This window comes from Sus scrofa, chromosome 15 (assembly GCF_000003025.6).
Source record: "Sus scrofa isolate TJ Tabasco breed Duroc chromosome 15, Sscrofa11.1, whole genome shotgun sequence".
NCBI lineage: Eukaryota > Metazoa > Chordata > Mammalia > Artiodactyla > Suidae > Sus > Sus scrofa.
Window position 1 is genome coordinate 44,350,208 of NC_010457.5, and position 23,290 is coordinate 44,373,497.

Consider the following 23,290-nt stretch of genomic DNA (forward strand, 5'->3'; position numbering starts at 1 on the left):
CCAAACTTTGTAAATTCCTGCACCCCAGCTGCCAGTGGCTGTATGTAGTCATCACAGCCTCATGTTTTTCCCAGGAGATGTATATTACTGATCTCAAAGTGCCATCACCCATTGTACCGCCACCCCAGCCTCTCCAGTGCTTGGGCTTTTCAGGAAGTTGGAAGGGCAAGAATCAGTGCCCCCATCAGATAACTCTGTGCTTAAATCAGATGTTCTTGAATCTCAGGCACTCGTGGCTCAGAGCTTCTTGCCACCAGCCTGTTACTAAAATTTCCAAATTCTCTTTTTTTTTTTTCTTTTAGCGTTACAGCCCTGATTCCTTCTTTCATTTAGGGGAGGCTGGGACCCAAGAAGCAGCTGTCATTTGCCATGCCAGGCTGCACTGCAAGGAATGGCCTGGCTCTGGTTTCCTGCCATTCTCTGGGGAGTATTTCCAGGTGCAAGTTGTGTTCTCTGGGCCACAAACTCCTCACATTTGTTCTTCTGGACAATAGTGTTCTGTGCAAAATGACAGCCTTCATTTGGCGGACTTTTTAACGCCATGGGCATACAGTGCTTGATTTAGAAACTTTTGTGCCTTCAAGGAAGGAGACGCTTTAGGACAGGAAATAGCAAATATAAAGTATCACTTTGGACCTACTCTTATTATAGACCCACTGGAATAAAAGTGATGCCAGTAAAGGCAAAGCTGATGACTCAAATGTCCATTATTTTGGCACCAAGAAAACTCATGCCCTCTAGCTAAAAAACGTGCCACTGCTACTCAAGCAGCCATCTCAGAAATCTGTTTTTTTTTTTTTCTCAAAATGAGGAACATCATGAAAAAGAATGCATTATTCATTTACTTTCGTCATTATTACTCTAGAAACAATTCCAAGTGATTTTTTTAAATTTAATGACACCAGTCACTTTATTGCTTTTTTATTTTTTTATATGTTAATGACAACCAGTCACTTTTTTAATTTTTTGGTCACACCCATGGCATGTGGAAGTTCCCCAGCCCACAAACCCGCACCACAGTAATCACCTAAGCCGCTTCAGTGACAACACCAGATCCTTAACCCACTGCACCACAAGAGAAAACCCCCAAGTGATATTTTTAAGAAAGATCTGCATTTTTTAATAGTTTTGGATGTTAAATATAACAGCAGGACTAAGAAAATAAATGTGAACCTATCCAAGTTTAGATAATTATTTTTTCCTTATTTACATTTTGAGAGGGCGGGTTATAGTTTAGTTAGTTAATAATGATTATTATACTTCTACACTGGCTAGAGTTATAAGGCAAAAGACATTGCAGTGTAAGAAGAGAGAGGACAAAAGCCAATAGTAATAAAGCTAATACTTACTGAGTACATTTTATGCTCTAGGCACTGTTCTAAGAATTTTACTTGTGTTAATTCATGTACTCCTCTAGGCATCTTATGAAATATGATTATTATCACCTTTACAGATAAGGAATCTGAAGCAGAGGTGGGTTAGATAAGGTCACATGGTTAGTGATGAAGCTATCCATGCAATCTGGTTCAGGGGTCAGGCTGATAGATACAACTGGCAAGAAAATAAAATGTGTGTGTACATATTTATAATCAACCATACAATCATTCATTATTAGTATATATCAGGAAGGTAGGAAAAACTAGAGAATCTCTTCAATGTCATGTCTTCCAAAATAGAACCAGCTTGATTGAGTGATAGCTCCACCACCAACTCTACGTACATACCTGGAAGATCAGCTCTGCCGCTATCAGACTGATTTTAGGGGGAACAAACCTCTATAAAAATTGCTCTGAATGTTATATCGATATGGAACTTTTCGCTCCATTGCAAAGTAATAAACTCCCACATTAAAGAACACAATATGTCTTGCTGCATTTAAAATTTCAGGCATCAACTTAGAAAAAAATGATATAATGACACTGAGCATGACAAGTTGATCCTTCTCTATAACCCAGTGGTTCTGAAATGCTTTTATGTCAGATGCTTGCATCTCTTTATGAGTTCCTCATAGCGCTTTCCACTCTTTTGCCCTTCCACACATATTTACACACTCAAGACCTCTTGCTCCCATCTGTCTCTCGTCGCTAAAAGATATTAAAGGCTGGAAATAAGACCCAGAATCTGAAGGCATTCGGGCCTTTGTGTGCCCTGGTATTTCTCTGTATACTAACCTCACCATCACTGCTTTCTATGGCAGAAGGTCTCTGCAGACCCATGTGCATCCAGCTGTCCCCTCTACCAATGTGAGAAACACTAGTAGACGATAGAATCTGTGACTTTTGCAATAGAATCTTACAGGTGTGATCAAGGACATGTATTCACCACTTAAAAGGAAGAGCATTAAGTGGTGGGAATTGCTTCATTAGAACCTAACCAGTAATGGGAAAACTACTGCGCCATTGTTTAGAATAAATATTTTCATTTAGTTAGATTTATATTACATATTTTAAATATCTGCATGCAAAATAAATGGAAACAAGGGTATAATTTGTGTGTGTGTGTGTGTGTGTGTGTGTGTGTGTGTGTGTGTAAAGAGAGAATAAATGACAATATATGAGTTAAAGCCAAGTTTGTCATCAAATGACTTGTGGAATCTAGTGAGTTCCTATCAGTTGACATCTTTGTTGAGACACCAAATCATTTTAACTCTTTTTTTTTTTTCCGTCTTTTTTTGTCTTTTTTTTTGCCATTTCTTGGGCTTGCTCTTGTGGCATATGGAGGTTCCCAGACTAGGGGTCGAATCGGAGCTGTAGCCACCAGCCTATGCCAGAGCCACAGCAACGCAGGATCCGAGCAACGTCTGCAACCTACACCACATCACGGCAACGCCGGATCTTTAACGCACTGAGCAAGACCAGGGATCGAACCCGAAACCTCATGGTTCCTAGTCGGATTCGTTAACCACTGAGCCACAACGGGAACTCTGAAGTCACTTGAACTCTTTTCAGAATTTTTTTTTTTTTCAAAAGACAATATTTTCACATGGTGCAAAATTACATAAATTCCAAGACTATGGTATTCAGTGTTTGTAAGGAGATAATCTTTCCATTTCAACAATATGTCATCAGTCGTCCATTCCTTGATGTTGGTCTTACCATTTTTTTTTACAGGACACAAAGTATTTTGTATTTGCACTAATATATATTAATAAAATTGAGGCACTCTGTATTGTGATCCAATGTCTGTACATCACCAAATTCATAGACAGGTCTTAGAACACTTTAATTTGCAACTTTAAAAATGAAAGTGAGGCTTTCCCATTGTGGCTTAGTGGTACCGAACCCAGCTAGTATCCATGAGGACTCAAGTTCGATCCCTGGCCTCGCTCAGTGGGAGGATCCGGCATTGCTGTGGCTGTGGCATAGACCAGCAGCTGTAGCTCCGATTTGACCCCTAGTCTGGGAACTTCCATATGCTGCAGATGCTGCCCCAAAAAGCAAAATAATGATAATAATAATAATAACAATGAAAGGAATGGACCCAGCATTCTGTCTCTGCATTAATCCACTAAGGCTGCCGCCTACCCTTAAATAGTCTCACCTGAGTTTTTAATTCCATAGCTCAGGACAAACACTGCAACTGCATCAGAATACGTTCCTGGTTACCGTAGAGCAACCAAAATAGATATGATGCTGCATTTTATTTTCCATTTTTGAAGCGAGGTGTTTTGGGTTTGGCTGCAGGAGAAAACAGGAGATCTCTCTATGATGAGATGCACATAAAATCCCTCGTACGTTACACTTCACTGGAGAGTTTGGTAGAGACACTCGTCCCCTGGAATAAACTTGAAGCCTGTCACTCAAGGGCTATGTAATAATGGCTTTGTGTGAACCAAAAAAGATCTCACGAACTTGCTTCTTTATTTTAGGCTTCTAGAAGCACGTTGCTTTCTAAAAGTAATTATTTTAAATATGGCTGTGTAACAAATTGTTAAATCCTCAGCAACAGGTAAAGCAGAAAGGCAGTAGTGTCAGAGATGGCCACTCGTTCTTTTTTTTTTTGTCTTTTGTCTCTCTTAGGGCCACACCTGCAGCATATGGAGGTTCCCAGGCTAAGGGTCAAATCAGAGCTACAGCTGCCAGCCTACACCAGAGCCACAGCAACGCCAGATCCAAGCCGAGTCTGTGACCTACATACACCACAGCTCACGGCAACGTCAGATCCTCCACCCACTCACTGAGCAAGGCCAGGGACCGAACCCGAACCCTCATAGTTCCTAAATGAGATTCCTTTCTGCTAAGCCACCACGGGAACTCCACCACTCATTCTTTAAGTCATTCTTTTAAGTCTTTGCTGTTCATTTTCCAATCATTGATTCAGGGGTCTCAGTTTATAATCAGTTTGCCATGATCCATTTTATTTTTCTTAGAGTTTCTGTGTTTCAGAAGTAACTATCTTGTGATGTTTATGTATGATCCTTTTTTTTTCTTTTTCTTTTTTTTTTTTTTTTTTTTTTTTTTTTTTACAGCAGCAACCCAGCTCATAGATACTACCTTGCAACGGATCCAGTCACGGGAGATTTGTACGTTTCTGACACTAACACCCGCAGGATTTATCGGCCAAAGTCACTTACGGGTGCAAAAGACTTGACTAAAAATGCTGAAGTGGTGGCAGGAACGGGTGAACAGTGCCTTCCTTTTGATGAAGCCAGATGTGGAGATGGAGGGAAGGCTGTGGAAGCAACACTCATGAGTCCCAAAGGTACCAGCATTTATCAATTTGAGGATTTCTTTTTATTTAAAAAAAAAAAAAAGGTGGAAAATGCAGTTAGTGCCTGATTGTGTTTAATGCTGAGTCTAACATTTTACCCTCAACTGTGTTCTGGAAAGCTGTTTCACATCCACTGTTTTTAAAAGCCATTTAGCGTGAAACTGCTGGAATCCTGAGTTGATTTTACAGTAAGTATGAGGTTCTTGGCATTTTTTATTCTCATACCATTTTTTTTTTTTTCGACTTTTCGGAGAATAAAGCAACTACTCGATCTCATTCAAGTCACATCCTGTTCAACTTGAAGGAAGTATCCGAATTCTTTCATTGTCCTAGAATTTCTTTGTCAGGAAGGAGTCCCAGGCCTCTTTAAAAACCATCACTAAGCAACCCTATTAGCCCTCACCCCATTTGGAGCTATTAAACTTTTGTTTCTATGCCATGGGAAAAAATGCTTGCTGTGAGGAATTTCTGAAAGTAACAAGGGCTAAAATTCTATGTGATGAAGATTTCTAGCTTTTAAACCAGTCAGTACTGACTTTTTCCTCATGTATTATGCCATTCATTACAGTGGTTTTTGGTTTGAGGCTTTTTTTTTTTTTTTCATTATAGCTAGCGACCATTATGTGAACAAGGACTGGGAAAAGGTATTTGTTGTGCTGAATTATTCATACTAGCAAATTCCATTGTAACAAGGTCAACAAAACACTAACCTTGCCTTAGATCTATTTTTGTTAAAATACAGTTACTCTAAGTTCAGGGTAACAGAATTTGACCTGTTTCTATAATTTATAGATAACAACCTTATATAGACATTATTATGTTATATTTAAAACATCCATATGATTCACACATTAAATAGAGATTCTTAGAAATTTCAGTCCTGTATTACATCGTACATTTATTTGCAACATAAATGCCTGGGTTGGGTTTTCCTAAGGAGTTTGCAGTCTGCAGTCTTGGCTGCTGTCTGTCGCCCAGGCTATGACTGGGGGTAAATGTTGAGTTTAATGATGGGCCTAGAAGTTTAATTAAAATTCATCATTTTTGAAAGATTAGTAACCGTTACTTCTCTTGGATAAAGGAATGGCGATCGATAAAAATGGACTAATCTACTTTGTTGATGGAACCATGATCAGAAAAGTTGATCAGAATGGAATCATATCAACTCTCCTGGGCTCTAATGATCTGACTTCAGCCAGACCTTTAACTTGTGACACCAGCATGCACATCAGCCAGGTAGTGTAAACATTATGCCAATTGTCTGTATCTCTGCCAAGTGACGTGATTTACTGTGTCCGGAGACTGTGCTGACACCACATTAAACCACACACTTCACAGGTGGCAGTCATCATGATAAAGCTGTTCCATGTACATGTGTCTTAGAAGCTCATAAAAGGTTATTTTCCTCTCCAGTTCTGCATTTGAAGAATTCCTTAAGATACAGGACAGTTATCCCTAAGAAATGCTAATCATTTGTAATAAAAAATACCAGGAAAGAAGCAGCATGCAGCTATTCCAAGAAGAACAAAACAGCTTAAATCTCTACTCTTTCGATTGCGTGAGGGCCTTAAGGAGTAGGGAGAACCCACTATGTTTAGTCATCAGGAACTCAGAAACTTTACTGTTAGTCTGATTGAAAACACAATAGAACAGTGATGTATTCATAACCTGGAGAGCCCCGGCATCTGGTGATTGTTATTTCTAAAAGGAACGAGCGTGTTCATTTCTCACATATCTATCATTATCTATTAACTCACTACTTAGAGGTTCATTTGCTACTTGGCTATAACGTGCAAATCCTTCAGCGAGCTGCTTTTTTCAATAAAACCTTATTTCCTACATTGGTCTCCATTCAAAACTGTTAAGTTTATTTCACCATAACTATTTAAAAAACGATTTTCCAACAGTTTATCAAATTAACGGTAATTTCCCCGCCTGGTCTAATTTACTCTTCTGGCAAATTAACTGAAGCACTGTAACCGGCTAACCAGACCATTTCTTTTTTATTAAGGTACGTCTGGAATGGCCCACTGACCTCGCCATTAACCCTATGGATAACTCCATTTATGTCCTGGATAATAATGTAGTTTTACAGATCACTGAAAATCGTCAAGTGCGCATTGCTGCTGGGCGGCCCATGCATTGTCAGGTGCCAGGAGTGGAGTATTCCGTGGGGAAGCACGCAGTGCAGACGACCCTGGAGTCGGCCACTGCCATCGCTGTGTCCTACAGTGGGGTTCTGTACATCACCGAAACCGACGAAAAGAAGATCAACCGAATAAGGCAGGTCACGACAGATGGGGAGATCTCCTTGGTTGCTGGGATCCCTTCAGAGTGTGACTGCAAAAATGATGCCAACTGTGACTGCTATCAGAGTGGGGATGGTTATGCCAAAGACGCCAAGCTGAGCGCTCCGTCCTCCCTCGCCGCCTCTCCGGATGGGACCCTGTACATCGCAGACCTGGGAAATATTCGGATCCGGGCTGTGTCAAAGAACAAGCCTTTACTTAACTCGATGAATTTTTATGAAGTCGCCTCTCCCACGGACCAAGAGCTCTATATCTTTGACATCAATGGCACTCACCAGTATACTGTAAGTTTAGTCACCGGTGATTACCTGTACAATTTTAGCTATAGCAATGACAATGATATTACTGCTGTGACCGACAGTAATGGCAATACCCTGAGGATTAGACGAGACCCGAATCGGATGCCCGTTCGAGTGGTGTCTCCAGATAACCAAGTGATATGGCTGACGATAGGAACAAATGGATGTTTGAAGAGCATGACCGCTCAAGGACTAGAGTTGGTTTTGTTTACTTACCATGGCAACAGCGGCCTTTTAGCCACTAAAAGTGATGAAACTGGATGGACAACTTTTTTTGAGTAAGTATATCAAAAATACCATGATAGAATACTGCAATCTAAAATAATAATGGTATCATCTTAATGTAATCTAAAATAATAAGGGCAAGTGGGGTCTAGGTTTGGGGGGTGGTGCCTGGAGCATCTATAACTTGGGGATCCCTTTTTCTGAAGAAGGAGACAAAATGAGACTCAGGCCTGGGCAAGTGGGGCCCCCTGAAGGTTGAATTTTATTTCTATCCTAGTAAATCTACCCCTGCTTAAGGATTAACATTTTGCTTCGAACAGACCTAATTATTTTAGCAGCAAACTTTTTGGGACATATACTGCAGCCATGGTTTTAGGCATAAGGTTTTTGGGTTTCTATTTGCCCATGTGCTAACACTGACCATGTTGGGAGCTATCACTAAAGGGAAACTTTGAAAACATTTACAATGAACTCGATTCCATCAGTATCACAAATGTTATTCTTATCAAACAGAAGGACTCAACTTTTCATAATCAGTCATTGGAGAATCCGAACACCACTTCAAAGAACCTTTGCACTAAATGCAGATCAGCAATAGCTGGTCACTGAAAGCCTTTGAAAAAGTGGAAGGTGGAGTATTCTACTAAATTGTGGAGGAGTGGCCCAGGCACTGTGCTCTTTGAACAGTCACATTTTGTGACTATGTAAAATCATTTTCCATTACTTGTTCACGTCACTAACATCGCACAAACCATAAGGGGAAATTAGATATACAGAGATGGCAGGTTGACAAATGCAAAATAGTCTTGGAAATGAATAATGAGTTCTTCAGTGTGACTTTTACAAGGAAATGCTGAAGCAAAAGTACTTTGTGTAGGAGCACACCTCTAAAATTATAATAAACGTAAGCAGAAAGAAACGACCCAATATACAAATATTTTCCGTACAATTTTCTGGAATGGCTCTCACACATTAGGCTTAGTTCTCCTGTAGCTTAGATTGCTTTTCCTTTTTGACAGATTCTCTTTTAATAAAATGAATGTCACCCAGCAGCATGATTTTGTCAGAGGAACAAACCTTTTCAACTGAATTACATTAAAATTCTGTTCTTAACATTTCTTCTGCTCATTTTAGGATCGCAATAGGAAAGGAATAAATTGGAAGTTAATGGAAAGCACTTCCTTTGCACCATTTTCAAAGTGATAGCAGGCTGTTTTGCCAAAGAGGCCAAAAAAAAAAAGACAGTGAAAGTGCTCCTGTCGCATGAGACTGGGCAGGAGAGCTGCTCTGATTATAGGATCTTCAGGAAATCATGGTGGCAGTGGTAGGGTTTCTGTTTAGTTAAAAGCAGGGGGAAAAAATAGAGAAGTAAGTTTTGAGTGCAGTCTAGGACTCAAGCTCTGCTCTGCGGGCTATTTTTGAATGTGTTCTTATTTGTTCCTGGAAATGGACAATGCACAGAAGTTCATCATGTGGGTTATAACCAACAAAGAACTTCTGCAACAGATACAGGGGTTCACTAATGACCTACAATGAAATTTGATCAACTTTTGGAAAGTTCGAGAAAGGGTTAGACACCCTTGGTGGAGTCGCTGTAGGTTAGTGTTAACAAATTGGGGCTTTTTACTTTTTTTTTTTTAACTTATGGTACACAGAGAAGACACATTTCTCTAGTGATAAAGACCCTCCAAGAATTTCAGATGTTGTGAAGAATCAGCATGGCTGCCACATAGAGGTTAAGTTGGCAAACCCATCTTGTGACTGTATTGGGCAAGCATTGCTTTCAAGAATGGAAGTCATTAATTAATGGAAATAAATCACAATCGTAATTCCCTTAATACAGATCCATTATACATTATATTTAAAGTATATCTATTAAGTCTTATACTAGATATGTTGCAGCAAAGGCAACTATTCTAAAAAGCATTATTGAAATATTTCATCAACTATAAACCTCATAATTATAGATATACATATACACACACTGTATGTGTGAGTTTGCTATAATTTAAGCATATAGTGAATGGTTTACAATACTTGAAAAATACTCTAATAATACTTGAAAAGTTTTCTAATAATAAATACTCTAATAATAAGCTCTAGTAAAAGTCAGTGAAATAATACTTTTAAAAAGCGTTGTTTTGGAGTTCCCACTGTGGCCAAATGGGATCAGCGGCATCTCCGGAGCCCTGTGATGCAGATTCCAATCCCAGCCCAGCACAAGTGGGTTAAGAATCTAGCATTGCTGGAGTTCCCATATGGCTCAGCAGTAATGAACCTGACTAGTATCCATGAGGACTCGGGTTCAATCCCTGGCCTCACTCAGTGGTTAAGGATCCAGCGTTGCTGTGGCCGTGGTATACATAGGCAGGCCGCTGTAGCTCCAATACGACCCCTAGCCTGGGAACTTCCATATGCCATACATGCAGCCCTAAAAAGACAAAAACAAACAAAAAAGAATCTAGCATTGCTACAGCTATGTCGTAGGTCACAACTGTGGCTCGGATCTGATCCCTGGCCTGAGAACTCCACATGCTGTGGGGAAACCAAAAAAGGAGAAAAAAAACAAAACAATGTTTAGTTAATTTTCCTCTAGATGTCTGCAGCAAAGACATGACTAAAAAATTTCTAAAAAAATATTTGTTCATTTTGCAAAACAGTGTATTACCATAGGAGACAGAAAAAATAGAGCACTGAACCTAAGTAATTCAGAATCACCATATCAGAATGACAAAGGATCATTTTTTTTCTTTCTATACATTCTTATGATTCAGCTGTGAATGAGCAAGGGCCCACCCTTCAAAACACACTGAAAACTGAGTGCATAAAAGAACGGAGAGGGGTGTCATTATCACACAGCCCCTCTAAAAGCACTGTCTGTATTCAGACAGAGTGGCCCCCCCTTTCTTTTTTATTAAAGTGTAGTTGATTTACAATGTTGTGCTAATTTCTGCTATAAAGCAAAGTGACCCAGTTAAACATATACAGACATTCCCTTTCTTGTATTATCTTCCATCATGGTCTATCCCAAGAGAGGGGATATGGTTCTCTGTGCTATACAGTAAGACCTCATTGCTTATCTATTCTTTTTTTTTTTTTTTTTTTGTCTTTTTTGTTGTTGTTGTTGTTGTTGCTATTTCTTTGGCCGCTCCCGCGGCATATGGAGGTTCCCAGGCTGGGGGTCCAATCGGAGCTGTAGCCACCGGCCTATGTCAGAGCCACAGCAACGCGGGATTCGAGCCGCGTCTGCAACCTACACCACAGCTCATGGCAACGCCGGATCTTTAACCCACTGAGCAAGGGCAGGGACCGAACCCGCAACCTCATGGTTCCTAGTCGGATTCATTAACCACTGCGCCACGACGGGAACTCCTGCTTATCTATTCTAAATGAAATAGTTTGCCTCTACCAGCCCCAAACTCCCCATCCATCCCACTCCCTCCCCCTCCCCCTTGGCAACCACAGTGACCCCTTTTTCTCTGTGTAAGTCTGAGATTGTTGGTGGATAAACTCAACCCCAGCTCTACTCATCAGAGCTTTGACAGCAAGAGTTTCTGGTTTATTTATGCTGTGTGGGACACATGACTGGGGGTGAAGGTTCTAATAGAGGCAGAATCCCTTCCCAGCTTCCTTGGTAACATTAGTGAGCTGGCAAACTCCCAGAATCCTAGTACCTGCCTGTAATACTTCCCTTCATACCTTATAGTACTATGTGCCTAATTTAACCTTTATTAGGGTACTTGGCACTTTCATAAAGAAGGGATGTGAGAGGTTTGACAATGGTCAGACTTTTACTAAAACTATAAGGAGATTATGGGCAGGGGAAAAAACATACTTCACAATGGAAAAACAGCTGTTTTCTGTGACTTTCACAACACTGGTTCTTAGATCTGATACATGCTGTAGAATCATCTTTATGCACAAATACCTTGCAAAGAGAGATCAAACTTTTCAGCTCAAATTCCCATTTGTATGTGCCCTGCTTTATAGCTAGCCTAGTGTCTAAAAAGCCTTGAGATGAATGCTTCATAGGCTGGAAACAGATGGAAGAAGATCTGGGATCAATTAATTGCCTACCAATAAAAGTGCGATACAGGAGAAATTTTAAAAGAGAATTAGTTCAAATTGCTTTCCTTACATGTTTTAATTTTACTACTTTTTTTCCCAGTACAAACTTTTGTTTACTATTAGCATGTCGTAGTACTGCTGTGGGTACAGAATGAAAGATGAAAGTATTTTATAAAATGCAGACTATTTCATTATCTTTGTGGAGTGTTGCAGTGCATATTGAATGCCCCCAATAGCTATTTGTTGAACAAAGGAGTAGAAGAATAAACCAAAGATGTGGACAGGTAAAGATTTATTTACAGAAACAAGTCTAATAGAAAAAAAAAAATGTTGCACCTTGCCAAGGCACCATTTCAAAGGTATCATATAAACGCTGAAAATATTAGCACTTCTCATTTTTGTTGTTGATTTTTAAGAATATACTTACCTAATATTACCTGTTTACTTTTTTTTGCTTTATAAAATAAGGACTTCGGAGTTCCCGACATGACGCAGTGGTTAACGAATCTGACTAGGAACCATGAGGTTGTGGGTTCGGTCCCTGCCCTTGCTCAGTGGGTTAACGATGCGGCGTTGCCGTGAGCTGTGGTGTAGGTTGCAGACGCAGCTCGGATCGTGCATTGCTGTGGCTCTGGCGTAGGCCGGCGGCTACAGCTCCAATTCGACCCTTAGCCTGGGAACCTCCATATGCCACGGGAGCAGCCCAAGAAATAGCAAAAAGACAAAAATAAATAAATAAATATAAAATAAGGACTTCTTTAGTTGACCTATTATTAAATAATTAAAAACTTAAGACGATGTTGATAGCACTTTCTTCTGAAATGCTGGAAGTTAGGACTAAAGACATTTCCCATGCAAATACAGTTAAAGCATATTGTTGCTTCCAGTATCAGAAAGAATGACTCTAGGAAAAGAAAACCCAATTCCCAACTTGAGAGTCTCATCAGTCCCGAATAAAATAGACATTATTATATTTACAACACCTATACGATTCACACACTGAATAGAGATTCTTAGAAATTTCAGGGTGAAACAGACAAGGTGACTCTTCAGGGCACACGAGTAGTTTCCAAAGCACAAGAACCATCATTTCAAAACCTGGAGATACCATCTTCTTCTGAGCAGCAGCTTCTCTCCCTGTCACTGGTTATTTTGTGTCCCTACTGTGATTCGTTAGAGAAGTGGCCAGTATTCTTAAACATGCTACGGATGGTGTGAGAGTCTCCCTGGCAGGTGTCAGATGGTTTATAACTCAGCTCTGAAATCCCTGCTTTAGACAAATATGTTTCCTGAACAGAATAGTTATTTGTTGCTGATTGAACAAGCCATCAGGAAGCCTTAGAACTCTTCTTGCATGGAATGCTAGGCAGTAGGAAGGACGTCCAGCTAGCTCAGGGATCCCTCTGCTCTGATGCCTGCTTACTCCCTTCATTTAGTATTAGGGATTGTTTCATGCTGCTCTCCATATCATTTAAAGGTCCTGCTGTATAGCACTGGGAACTATATCTAGTCACTTATGATGGAGCATGATAATGTGAGAAAAAAGAATGTATATATATATATATATATATATATATATATATATATGTATGCATGACTGGGTCACCTTGCTGTACAGTAGAAAATTGACAGAACACTGTAAACCAACTACAATGGAAAAAATAAAAATCACTATAAAAAATCATAATAATAATGGGGACTTCCTGTTGTGGCTCAGCGGTAATGAACCCAACTAGTATCCACGAGGTGTGGGTTCAATCCCTGGCCCCGCTCAGTGGGTTAAGGATCCAGCGTTGCTGTGAGTTGTGGTGTAGGTTGCAGATGGAGGCTTGGATCCTGCATTGCTGTGGCTCTGGCGTAGGCCGGCAGCTGCAGCTCCAATTCAGTCCCTAGCCTGGGAACTTCCATATGCCACAGGTGCAGCTCTTAAAGACAAAAAAAAAAAAAAAAAAAAAAAAAAAAAAAAACTATCACACACTATCATCCCTTAGCCAGACTAATTCCAAAGAGACAAACAGATCTTACCTGCTAAAAATGTATTATTTAAAAAGTTGATAGCCAAAGTGAAACCTCAGTTCTTACACTTGAATGCACCCAAAAGCAAACCCAGCGTATTGAAGTGGGCAGCAGAATAAATTATTTAACAGCTAATGGCATTTCACAGTTCTCTGCTTGCTTACCCCATAAAATACAAACCATGTGGGCATATCTAGCGGCTCTTCTGTCTAGTTAAAGAAGACAACATGGGGAAAAAAAAATCATTGAGTTCTGGCTCATACATACAAGCACACCAGGTCAACAGCCGTTTTCTGGGCCTTTGAATTATTTGGAGCTTTATATGTGTGGAGCCAACTACAGTCTTTTCATGAGCTCTAGTGAGTTTCAGCTTTTACACATTGATGTAGGTGTGTATGGGTCTCCAGCTTCTCATTTGGGTGCTTTATTGTCCCTCATTCAGGCTTAGCAATTTCAGAATGAGCTTCTGAACCATTTCTTTATAATGAACGTAACTCTGCGCCCCTGGCTGACCCCCAGCTGCCACTGACATCAGTTCTGATGGTCTGGGAGAGGGTAGAAAATGGACCTCAGAGGAGGAGAGAGTGACACAGCATCACTTGTGCCTGGGCTCCAAGTCCAAAATCGTGTGCAGAAAGCGCAGACAACCTAGGAAAACTTAGGGCTGGTTACCGCAAATCAGAAAAGATGTGTCCGTTCCCATTGATGCTGAATCCCATCCAAACAGCCGGACATCTGTGCCCAGCCATGTTCTGATGTAGATAGGGTTGTAATAGCTCCTGATGTTGGAAATTTCATTCTCCACGGAACAAAGCTGAGAGACTAGCCTTTCCCTGGGTAGGCATCCAATATCCTAAGAATTCAAACACTGAAACCACGTTTCATGGCTCTTTCTCCCCAAAAATGCGTGAAAGACAAGCAGCCCCTTTTACATGTTTCTAAAGCTGGTGCCCAGTCGCCTCCCTTCTTTTCCTTTTCCTTTTTTTTTTTTTTCCTTTTGTTTTTTGTTTGTTTGTTTTTATTTTTTTTTAGCGCTGTACCGGAAGCATATGGAAGCTACCAGGCTAGGGGTCAAATCATGAGCTGCACCACAGCCACAGCAACACCAGATCTAAGCTCTGTCTGTAACCTACATCACAGTTCATGGCAACACCAGATCCTTAACCCACAGAGTGAGGCCAGGAATAGAACCCACATCCTCATGGATACTAGTCAGGTTCGTTACCACTGAGCCACAACAGGAATTCCCCATTATTTTCCTGTTTCTTTTTCTTACTTTCCCCATGGAAGAAAACACTGGCTGCATTAAGAATGATTTGTAAAAGATTTTATCAGCAGATCACTTACGTTCATGGGGAAATGCTATGGTTGATTTCCATTTTTGCTGTTTTGTTTAATTGTTTAATAACTTCACTTTAAATTTTTAACCAGCATGTGTATTCCCAGGGACATCAGTAAAAAATGTGTAGGAAGTTGGATAATTGTACCTTTTCATGCATTTCATACGTTAACCTGAACAGTATGAAGGCAATGCTTTTAATAATGCTTGATTGAATGCCATTTTCTTCTGCAATCTAGTTTCAATAAATAAGAAGCTCTGTCCAGGTTTCAAAGCAGGAAGGGAAATGGGAAAATGGTATGTTACTCAGATTATTTGAGAAAATCCCAGAAAAAAACAAAAACAGATTAGTCAGAGTTTCTTCGGCATATCTTAGGATGTATATAACATACCAGATTTTCTCAGTATGATTTGCAGTGTACCACTAGTTGCAAGGCTATATTAACTTTCAGTGTGTTCTGTTTAGCCAGTTAATGTTCTAGGCATACTCAGTTGCTCCATAATGGTTGAAGAGTAAGTAAATGCAGATTCTGAAAGGGTCAGATTCCTTCTTTAAACTAATTGCATAACTGTCTAAATTAGATGATCTGATGGCCTCATACCTGTGTGTGTCAGTAGCGTCTCTTACACAATGATTAGCAAGTGATTGACTCCCAAGACTGAGTTTCAGACACTAGCCATTTTAAAGGGTAGTTAGGTAACAGGACAAGAAATATACCCAGTTGACAACCAGTGAGAGGGAACTTCGTTATTTTATAATCACGGATCTGAAGATGGACATTTGGGTATTTGCCAGAGGCTATCTGGCATCTCTGACTTGTTCCTGTGATATCAAAATAAAAACAACCTCATCAGCCTTCACTCCTGGCTACTCTAACTCCTCAGCCTCCCGGAGAAAGGCCCTGGGCCACTTTTCTGCATCCTGCTTTCAGAATGTCTTGAGGCATCAAAGCAGAGCTAATATGGACACTGTTCTTTTCTCAACTCTGTCCCAGGGTTGGGGCAGGCAGTCTAGGAAGGAGTTAAGATGATGGGGGGGTCCCATCACCCCTAATTCCCCTTAGTGTTCCTGCCCCCATCACCAGCACCCCATCTCTTACGCATACAGACACTTCATCACACACACACACACTTGAAAACAGATTTTCTAGACCTCATTTCCTTCCAAAGTTTAGGAAGTCTGTGGTTCTTAAAGCAAGACCCCCAAAGATGTGAAGAAAGCTGAGCAAGCTGAGGTGGGGCATTCCAGGCCAGAGCAAAGTATTGACTTGGGAGGTTTTAGAAAGAACACACAGCTCAAAATGTAAGAGTATAGAGTGTGTGTGGAAGCAGAAAGATGGGACTAGAGAGAGACCATCGTTTTGCTCAAGCAGTTACTCTGGTGATCCTGGGTGGACAGTGCTCTCATGGAGGAATTTACCAGGGAAGCAACATGGTCCATCTGGCAACTGTGTAAGGATGGATTTAATGTAAAAAAGTAGGAGGCTAAGAAAGGGGGAGGGGGGAGTTAGAAGACAGTAAATCTAGTTAAGAGGTGAAGACCTGAACCACAATTGGGCACTGAAATTACAGAGAAAGAGGTACATTAGTCCTTAGGAAATAAGATGTAACTTGGTGACGGAATGCAAGGGGGTGGAGGGAGTTCCTCTTGTGGCTCAGTGGATTAAGAACCTGACTGGTATCTATGAGGACGTGGGTTCAATCCCTGGCCTCTCTCAGCAGGTTAAGGATCCCGTGTTGCCATGAGCTGCAGTGTAGGTTGCAGATGAGGCTCAGATCCCGAGTTGCTGTGCCTGTGGTGTAAGCCGGCAGCTGTGGCTCTGATTCGACCGTAGCCTGGGAACCTCTATATGCCATGAGCGAGGACCCTCCCCCCCAAAATAATGAATGCAAGAGGGGAGGGAGAAAAAGACCCAGAGACTAAGTGGGCAGGGAAATACTGGAAAGAAGCAGGTTGGTAGAAAAAGATGAGTTCAGATTTGGAAATTAAGAATTTAAGGTTACTGTAGTACAGCCTAGCACATGGGCAGACAGCTGGTGAGAACTCAGGCCAGGCCAGGCCAATTCTAGTGGATGTGGGGGCTGTGGAAAGAAATGTGCTGTGAGTGTGAGTGAAATGACACTGGACATACCTAATTGAGAGGGGAAAGATGTGAATATATGAATTTATAGACTGGAATTTTCCATGGCTTAATAATAGAGACAATAGGGAGTTGCCATTGTGGCTCAGAGTTACGAACCCCACTAGGATCCATGAGGACTCGGGTTCGATCCCTGGCCTCGCTCAGTGGGTTAAGGATCCTGTGTTGCCATGAGCTGTGGTGTACGTCACAGATGTGGCTTAGAGCCAAAGTTGCTGTGGCTGTGGTGTAGGCTGGCAGCTGCAGCTCTGATTTGACCCCTAGCCTGGGAACTTCCATGTGCCGTGGGTGCAGCCCTAAAAAGACAAAAAGACAGTGCCTGCACTAAGTAGTAATGTGCAAATGTACTAAGTACTGAGGTACATCAGGGTCTGCTTTTCTGCTGCTGGATTCCATGCCCCTGATTTCTGACGCCTTCAAATGTGTGTTCCTCTGTGCGTTGCATCACCTTCTGTACTCGTTCCCCGTTTTTTCTCCCTCGTGCTGTTCAACAACCCATGTCTGACCATTCTTTTGCTTTTCCTTCCTCCGCACCCTTTCCACAGTGTTCATTTTCTCTCGTAACATTTGTGAATAGACAGCATTTCAGTCTAAATGTTGTTTCATCTTAGATTCCGAATCTCTCCACTCACTACGGCTATTGTTTTTCCTTCCAGTCGGTTTTTGGTTGTTGTTGTTTGCCTTTTAGGGCCACACCCGCGGCATATGGAGGTTCCCAGGCTAAGGGTCCAACTGGAGCTGTAGTCACCAACTACAGCCACAGCCGCGCCAGATCTGAGCTTTGTCTGCGACCTACACCACAGCTCACGGCAACACTGGATCCTTAACCCACGGAGCAAGGCCAGGGATCAAACCCACAACCTCATGTTTCCTAGTTGGATTCGTTTCCAGTGAGCCAGAACAGGAACTCCAATCTTTCTTTTTTTTTTATGTTTTATTGAAATATAGTTAATTTACAAGGCCGTGATACTTTCTGCTATACAACCAAGTGACCCAGTCATACATGTACACACATCCAGTCTCTCTCAGATTCTTTTCCTGCATAGATTGTCACAGAATACTGGGTAGAGTTCCCTGTGCTATACAGCAGATCCCCTTTGGCCCATTGTTCCATATGCTTCAGTGGGCATATGCCAGTCCCAAAGCCCCAATCCATCCCTCCCACCCCTCCACCTGTTCCCTTTGGTAACCATAAGTTTTTTCAAAGTCTGAGACTGTTTCTGTTCCGCAAATAAATTCATTTGTATCCTTTACTTATATAAGTGATATCACATGATGTTTGTCTTTCACAGTCTAACTGACTTCACTTAGTATGATAGTTTCTAGGACTATCCATGTTGCTGCAAATGGCATTATTTCATTCTTTTTATTTCTGAATAGTATTCCATTGTATATATGTATCACAGCTTTATCCCGTCCTCTATGGATGGACATTTAGGTTGTTTCCATGTCTTAGCTATTGTAACTAGTGCTGCAGTGAACTTTGTTCATCTTGGTTTTCCAAATCATTGGCATCTCATTAGTCCCCTGATGCCTCTTTCTCTCCTCTGTTCTTTTTCCCAAGAGGCAGCATAGCTGACTGGAAAAGGCACTGGATTTGGAAACTAAAAATCTGGGTTCTATTTTGATTTTGTCATTTACTCCTGAATCTGTACGGCTCTAAGCAAGTCAGGGTACCTCTCTAAAATCATGTGCCCTCCCCTGGACAATGAAAGCCTACTTAGTAATTAAAATTCCCTACCTGCTCTAAAAAAATCTGTGATCCTGCCGTTTCTCTCCAGCTTTTCCTAGGTCCCCTCAAGGTTTATTCCAAAAGGAACAATGTTTAACAAGTTACAATTTCGTTTTTGCTAAAATAGGAGTATGGCATCTTTGACAAACCTAGTATCTGTTACACTGGTGGTAGTCATAGCAATTTGTAATAATAAATAGAATTTCTCTTTCCAAATGAGCTTCCTACTTTATTTATTTATTTATTTTGTTTTTAGGCCCCGCATTTTCGGCATATGGAGGCTCCCAGGCTAGGGGTTGAATCAGAGCTACAGCCGCTGGCCTGCACTGCTGGATCCAAGCCGCATCTGTAGCCTACACCACAACTGACGGCAATGCTGGATCCTTAACCCACTGAGCATGGCCAGGAAATCGAACCCACATCCTCATGGATCCTAGTTGGGTTTGTTAACTGCTGAGCAACAAGGGAACTCCACTTCCTACTTTATGTTTAGCCTTTCCACCTTACTCTAGGTCTTTCCAATCCTCCTTGTCCACCTTCAGTGCCCAGCCATTTCCTGGGTGGGGGTCTGTGTATGGCCAGAAAACAGAGAGGAAGGCTCAGGGCAAGGGCGGGTTTGTCCTCTGAGCCCCACCATCCACGTCAGGGCCTCAGGGAGTCAATCCAGGAGGATAAGGGTGTACATAGTTCTGATAGATTCTTTGGGATAAAAATTTCCCTTGACACCCCTGTCCAGCAAGCCTGCATCTCAAGACCTGCACAGGATGATGCCATCTGAACAAATATGATGTGCCCCACTCTCATCAGCCTTCCTTAGACAATATACACCTTTTAAATGTTTTAAATTTATTTGTCTTTTTATAGCCACACCTGCAGCATATGGAAGTTTCCAGGCCAGGGGTCAAATCAGAGCTGCAGCTGCCGGCTGCACCACAGCCACAGCAATGCTGGATCCTTTAACCCAGGGAGCAAGGCCAGGGATTGAACCCACATGCTCGCAGACACTATGTCAGGTTCTTAACCCACTGAGCCATAATAGGAATTCCGAAGCAACATTTTTTAATGGTTAAAATGTGATCCTCTTTTAGTGAAGTCTCATTCACAATCTTTCTGACCACAAAGGGAACTAATTCTGGAATGGCCTGCCTTTGTCTCAAGGCCTTTGAGTTTCAGAACTGGTCATTATCTCCTTGCCAGCTCTCCCTGATGTGGTAAGGACCATGGAAGGAAAGAGGCATCGGGCCACTTTTCTTGAATCCGATCTTTGAAAAATATGTGATATCTGTGACCGTCTATCACTATAGGCTCAATGTTCAAAGAAAGGGGAGGACAAGAGGTAAGAAAGGAAAGACCTGCCTTTGTCTGTGGTCTTCTGAACCCGTGTGTTCTCTGGGTGTGTGAAAACAGTAAATAGTGGTGTGACTGCAGACAACTGCCCTTTCTGGGTTTAAGCGAGCAAAGCAATGGTTTGAATTTGCCCTCTAGGCAAGATTTCCGAAGGAAAAGCCACAGCAGCAGAGAAATTTAGCCAAATGTTAGTCGCCTCTCCCCCTCCCTCCATGCAATACTCACTCTTTCTCATCAAGATCCTCTCAGCACTTGCAACAACAAAAAAAATCATGTGAAATAATACCTTCTCTTGTCTTTCTTATTTCACCTTCCCCATTATTTTGGGTAACCTGTAGGTAGCAGACGACTAAGTATCTGAGGAACCCATGATTTAGGAGTTGGCTGATTGCTCTATTTACCTTGGTGATGGAAGCATTTTGCATTTTCTATTCAGAACCCTTTTTTCCCTTTTTTTTTTTTTTTTTTTTTTTTTTTGAGGATTGCTAACTGACAACATTGCTACTGAAGTTAAAGAAATGATGATTTGCCTGTGAGATTGCTGTTAAGATACATACACCTCAGATTCAGCCCTAGAATACTTAAATGTAAATTCTCTTGATAGGGTGTTGCAAAGCACATTATTGCTATTAGGATTCCAAATCAGTCCACCATGAGAAGTTGAAATCAGGGTTCTGTTCTGGCTTTGCTGTTTGTGCACGTTCTTCACCAGGAATGCGGCTCCAGGAATGATTTAGGCCTATGTTTTTGTTAGGATGGGGTTGATAATTCTGTTCTACTTTCCCACAATGACAGATAAGAGGTTATTATAGATTAGCATTATGAAAAAAGCATTGCTGTACAGATGGTGGGATTGGGGAAGTTGTTTGGGGATTTGCTGGCTGTTAAATGATGGAAGGAAATTGGAACTCTAATAAGAGATGGGAGAAAAGATTCTCCCTCTGTGTCCGGGGGTCATTGAGGCTAGGACAGGTCAATTAAGTCTCTCCTGAGACTCCTTACTGGGACTCAAGTCTGAAAGCAAAGAGATGTGCCCCCTCTAAGTGGCGTATTGTGGGGTGGCCCTAGAAGACTCAGAAGAGCCAGCCCTGACTATTCCCCATGCAGAAATCTCCAGAATGGACCCAAACCAACATCTTCTGCCATCTTGCCTTCTCAGAACAGGCTGAGTTTGTACTGGAGAAGCCAGCTTAAGAGAAAACCTGCATTTCCCTGGTTCTCGTCCATTCTTCCCTAGGTGATGAGAATAAAGGTTTGGGAGAGCAGCATTGCCAACATGAGATGAGGAAATATATACGTTGGTCTCATCTCTGAGACCACAAGCCGACCATCAGCGCAAGGGGACAGGCCAGCCCACTCCTCAGAAGAGCCCCACCTTTCGGGGCGAGGGCTGCCTCTCTTCTCCACTTTGCTTACTTCTCTGCTCCGATGGACAGAGATTTTTCTCAAAAGCAGATGGTAATTTTTTTTTTTTTTTTTTTTTTTTTTTTTTTTTTTTTAGTGCTGCACTCACAGCACATGGAAGTTTCCAGGCTAGAGGTTGAATCAGAGCTGTAGCTACCGGCCTACACCACAGCCACAGCAACTCAGGATCCTTAACCCACTGAGCAAGGCCAGGGTTCGAACCCTAATCCTCATGGATACTAGTCGGGTTTGTTACTGCTGAGGCACAAGGGGAACTCCAACAGATGGTAATTTTAGAAATGTAACATTTGATTAAAGAAGCCATGTAACGGGGAAGCGTCCGAGCAGCCGAGGATCCCGTGGCGTTTTGAAGAAAGTTTCCCAGCACTGCAAGTTGTTCCTGCCTGAATACATTTGCAGGATCAATAGTCCATTGACCTTCCTTGTGACAGGCTGTGCCTGTGTTTCTTGCGGTTGAGAAGCCGCTAAAGATATTCGAGCAGAGAAGGGTTAAACTTGGGGTGTTTCAGGAGAATGACTTGGTATCAAGGAGTCTTGGGGAGTCTTGGCAGCGAGGCCAACTTTTTGCAGCCAGGGCGACTGTGGAAATGGGAGGCGAGAGGTCCACAAGAGACATTTTGAAGAAAAGGTGAAGAGCTGGGACCTTCCCGTCCATAAGGCGGAGAAAGACAGAGAACCCTTCCACCAGGATCAGCATTTTCCACTGAGAAGGTCTGAAGCTCTGGCTCTCCCGGGCATGGGTCGATAATCCTGCCGTTTAGGAAACTTTAAAAGAGATTTAAAAATATACCACAAAGGCTAAAACAGCAAGTCTAGGCAAAAATGCAATCAAAATTAAAGACGAACAAATAGATAAACATCAGCGAAGGGCATCCCATCAGCAAACGAGCAGAAGGTCATGATGAGCCTGAGGGAGTTTGTCTTTTCCAGGGAGAGTCCTTTGTGAAGAGGGGTCAATCGGGAGCAGAAAGAATGTGCTGTGAGATGGATTTGAAGCTCGGAGGCTAAAACCAGATGGGGGCGGGGGGGGGGGGGGGGAGCGGGAAGGAGGAGGCATCAAGTTGATGTTCTGCTCAAATTCCCTGGAGCCTATTGCATTGTAAATTCAAAAAGCTCATCAAAGAAAAGCTCATCTCAAATACACTAGCTGGGCCAGGCCTAATTCAGCACAAAGGCCGAGCCAGCAGCCTTTCGTGGAGGCACCAAGCTGCACCGAAGCAGAGAGTATGTCCAGAGGCATGGATTCGATGGGGAGGCTCCTTTTAGTACCTGGGATCAAAGCTTTTCAGAAGACAGTCAGACCTTGACTGGTCTATGTTGTTTTGCTGCTTTTGCCAAAGGAGGGATCGCCTGCCATTTCTGAAAGTGCCTGCAAGGCATCCTTGCCCACTCCCTTATCCAGGATCCCCTGGCAGTTCTGATATCTAGTATTTTAGTTATCCATCTTGTTTTATTTCTGTTGTCATAGGAGCTAATCTGTGAAAAAGTTTTCACACATCCACAAGGAAACAGAAAAAATAAATGATGATGGGGGGAATGTTTTCATAAAGATTTTACTTACTCCCAGTAGATCTAGAACTGGCTTGCACCCTTAAGTCAGGTCCTTTCTACCTGCTGCGTGGTTTAATGGCCTTCCTTTATGAAATGATGCTGGTAACAGGTGAGGAGTTTTTATTTAA

At 41.8% G+C, this 23,290-nt stretch overlaps 1 protein-coding gene across 20 annotated transcripts in view; it reads left to right on the top strand.

Annotated features, from left to right (window-relative positions):
* Nucleotides 1-23,290, top strand: part of TENM3 (teneurin transmembrane protein 3) — a 2,583,558-nt gene that overhangs the window by 2,532,018 nt on the left and 28,250 nt on the right. For 18 of the 20 annotated variants that reach the window (XM_021076354.1, XM_021076353.1, XM_021076363.1 and 15 more), the window contains 3 exons: nt 4,469-4,701; nt 5,792-5,946; nt 6,722-7,596. In XM_021076354.1, the coding sequence (XP_020932013.1) occupies nt 4,469-4,701; nt 5,792-5,946; nt 6,722-7,596 (1,263 nt within the window). The remainder of the gene's footprint in view (nt 1-4,468; nt 4,702-5,791; nt 5,947-6,721; nt 7,597-23,290) is intronic. The other 2 variants (XM_021076364.1, XM_021076367.1) reach the window with 1 other exon arrangement.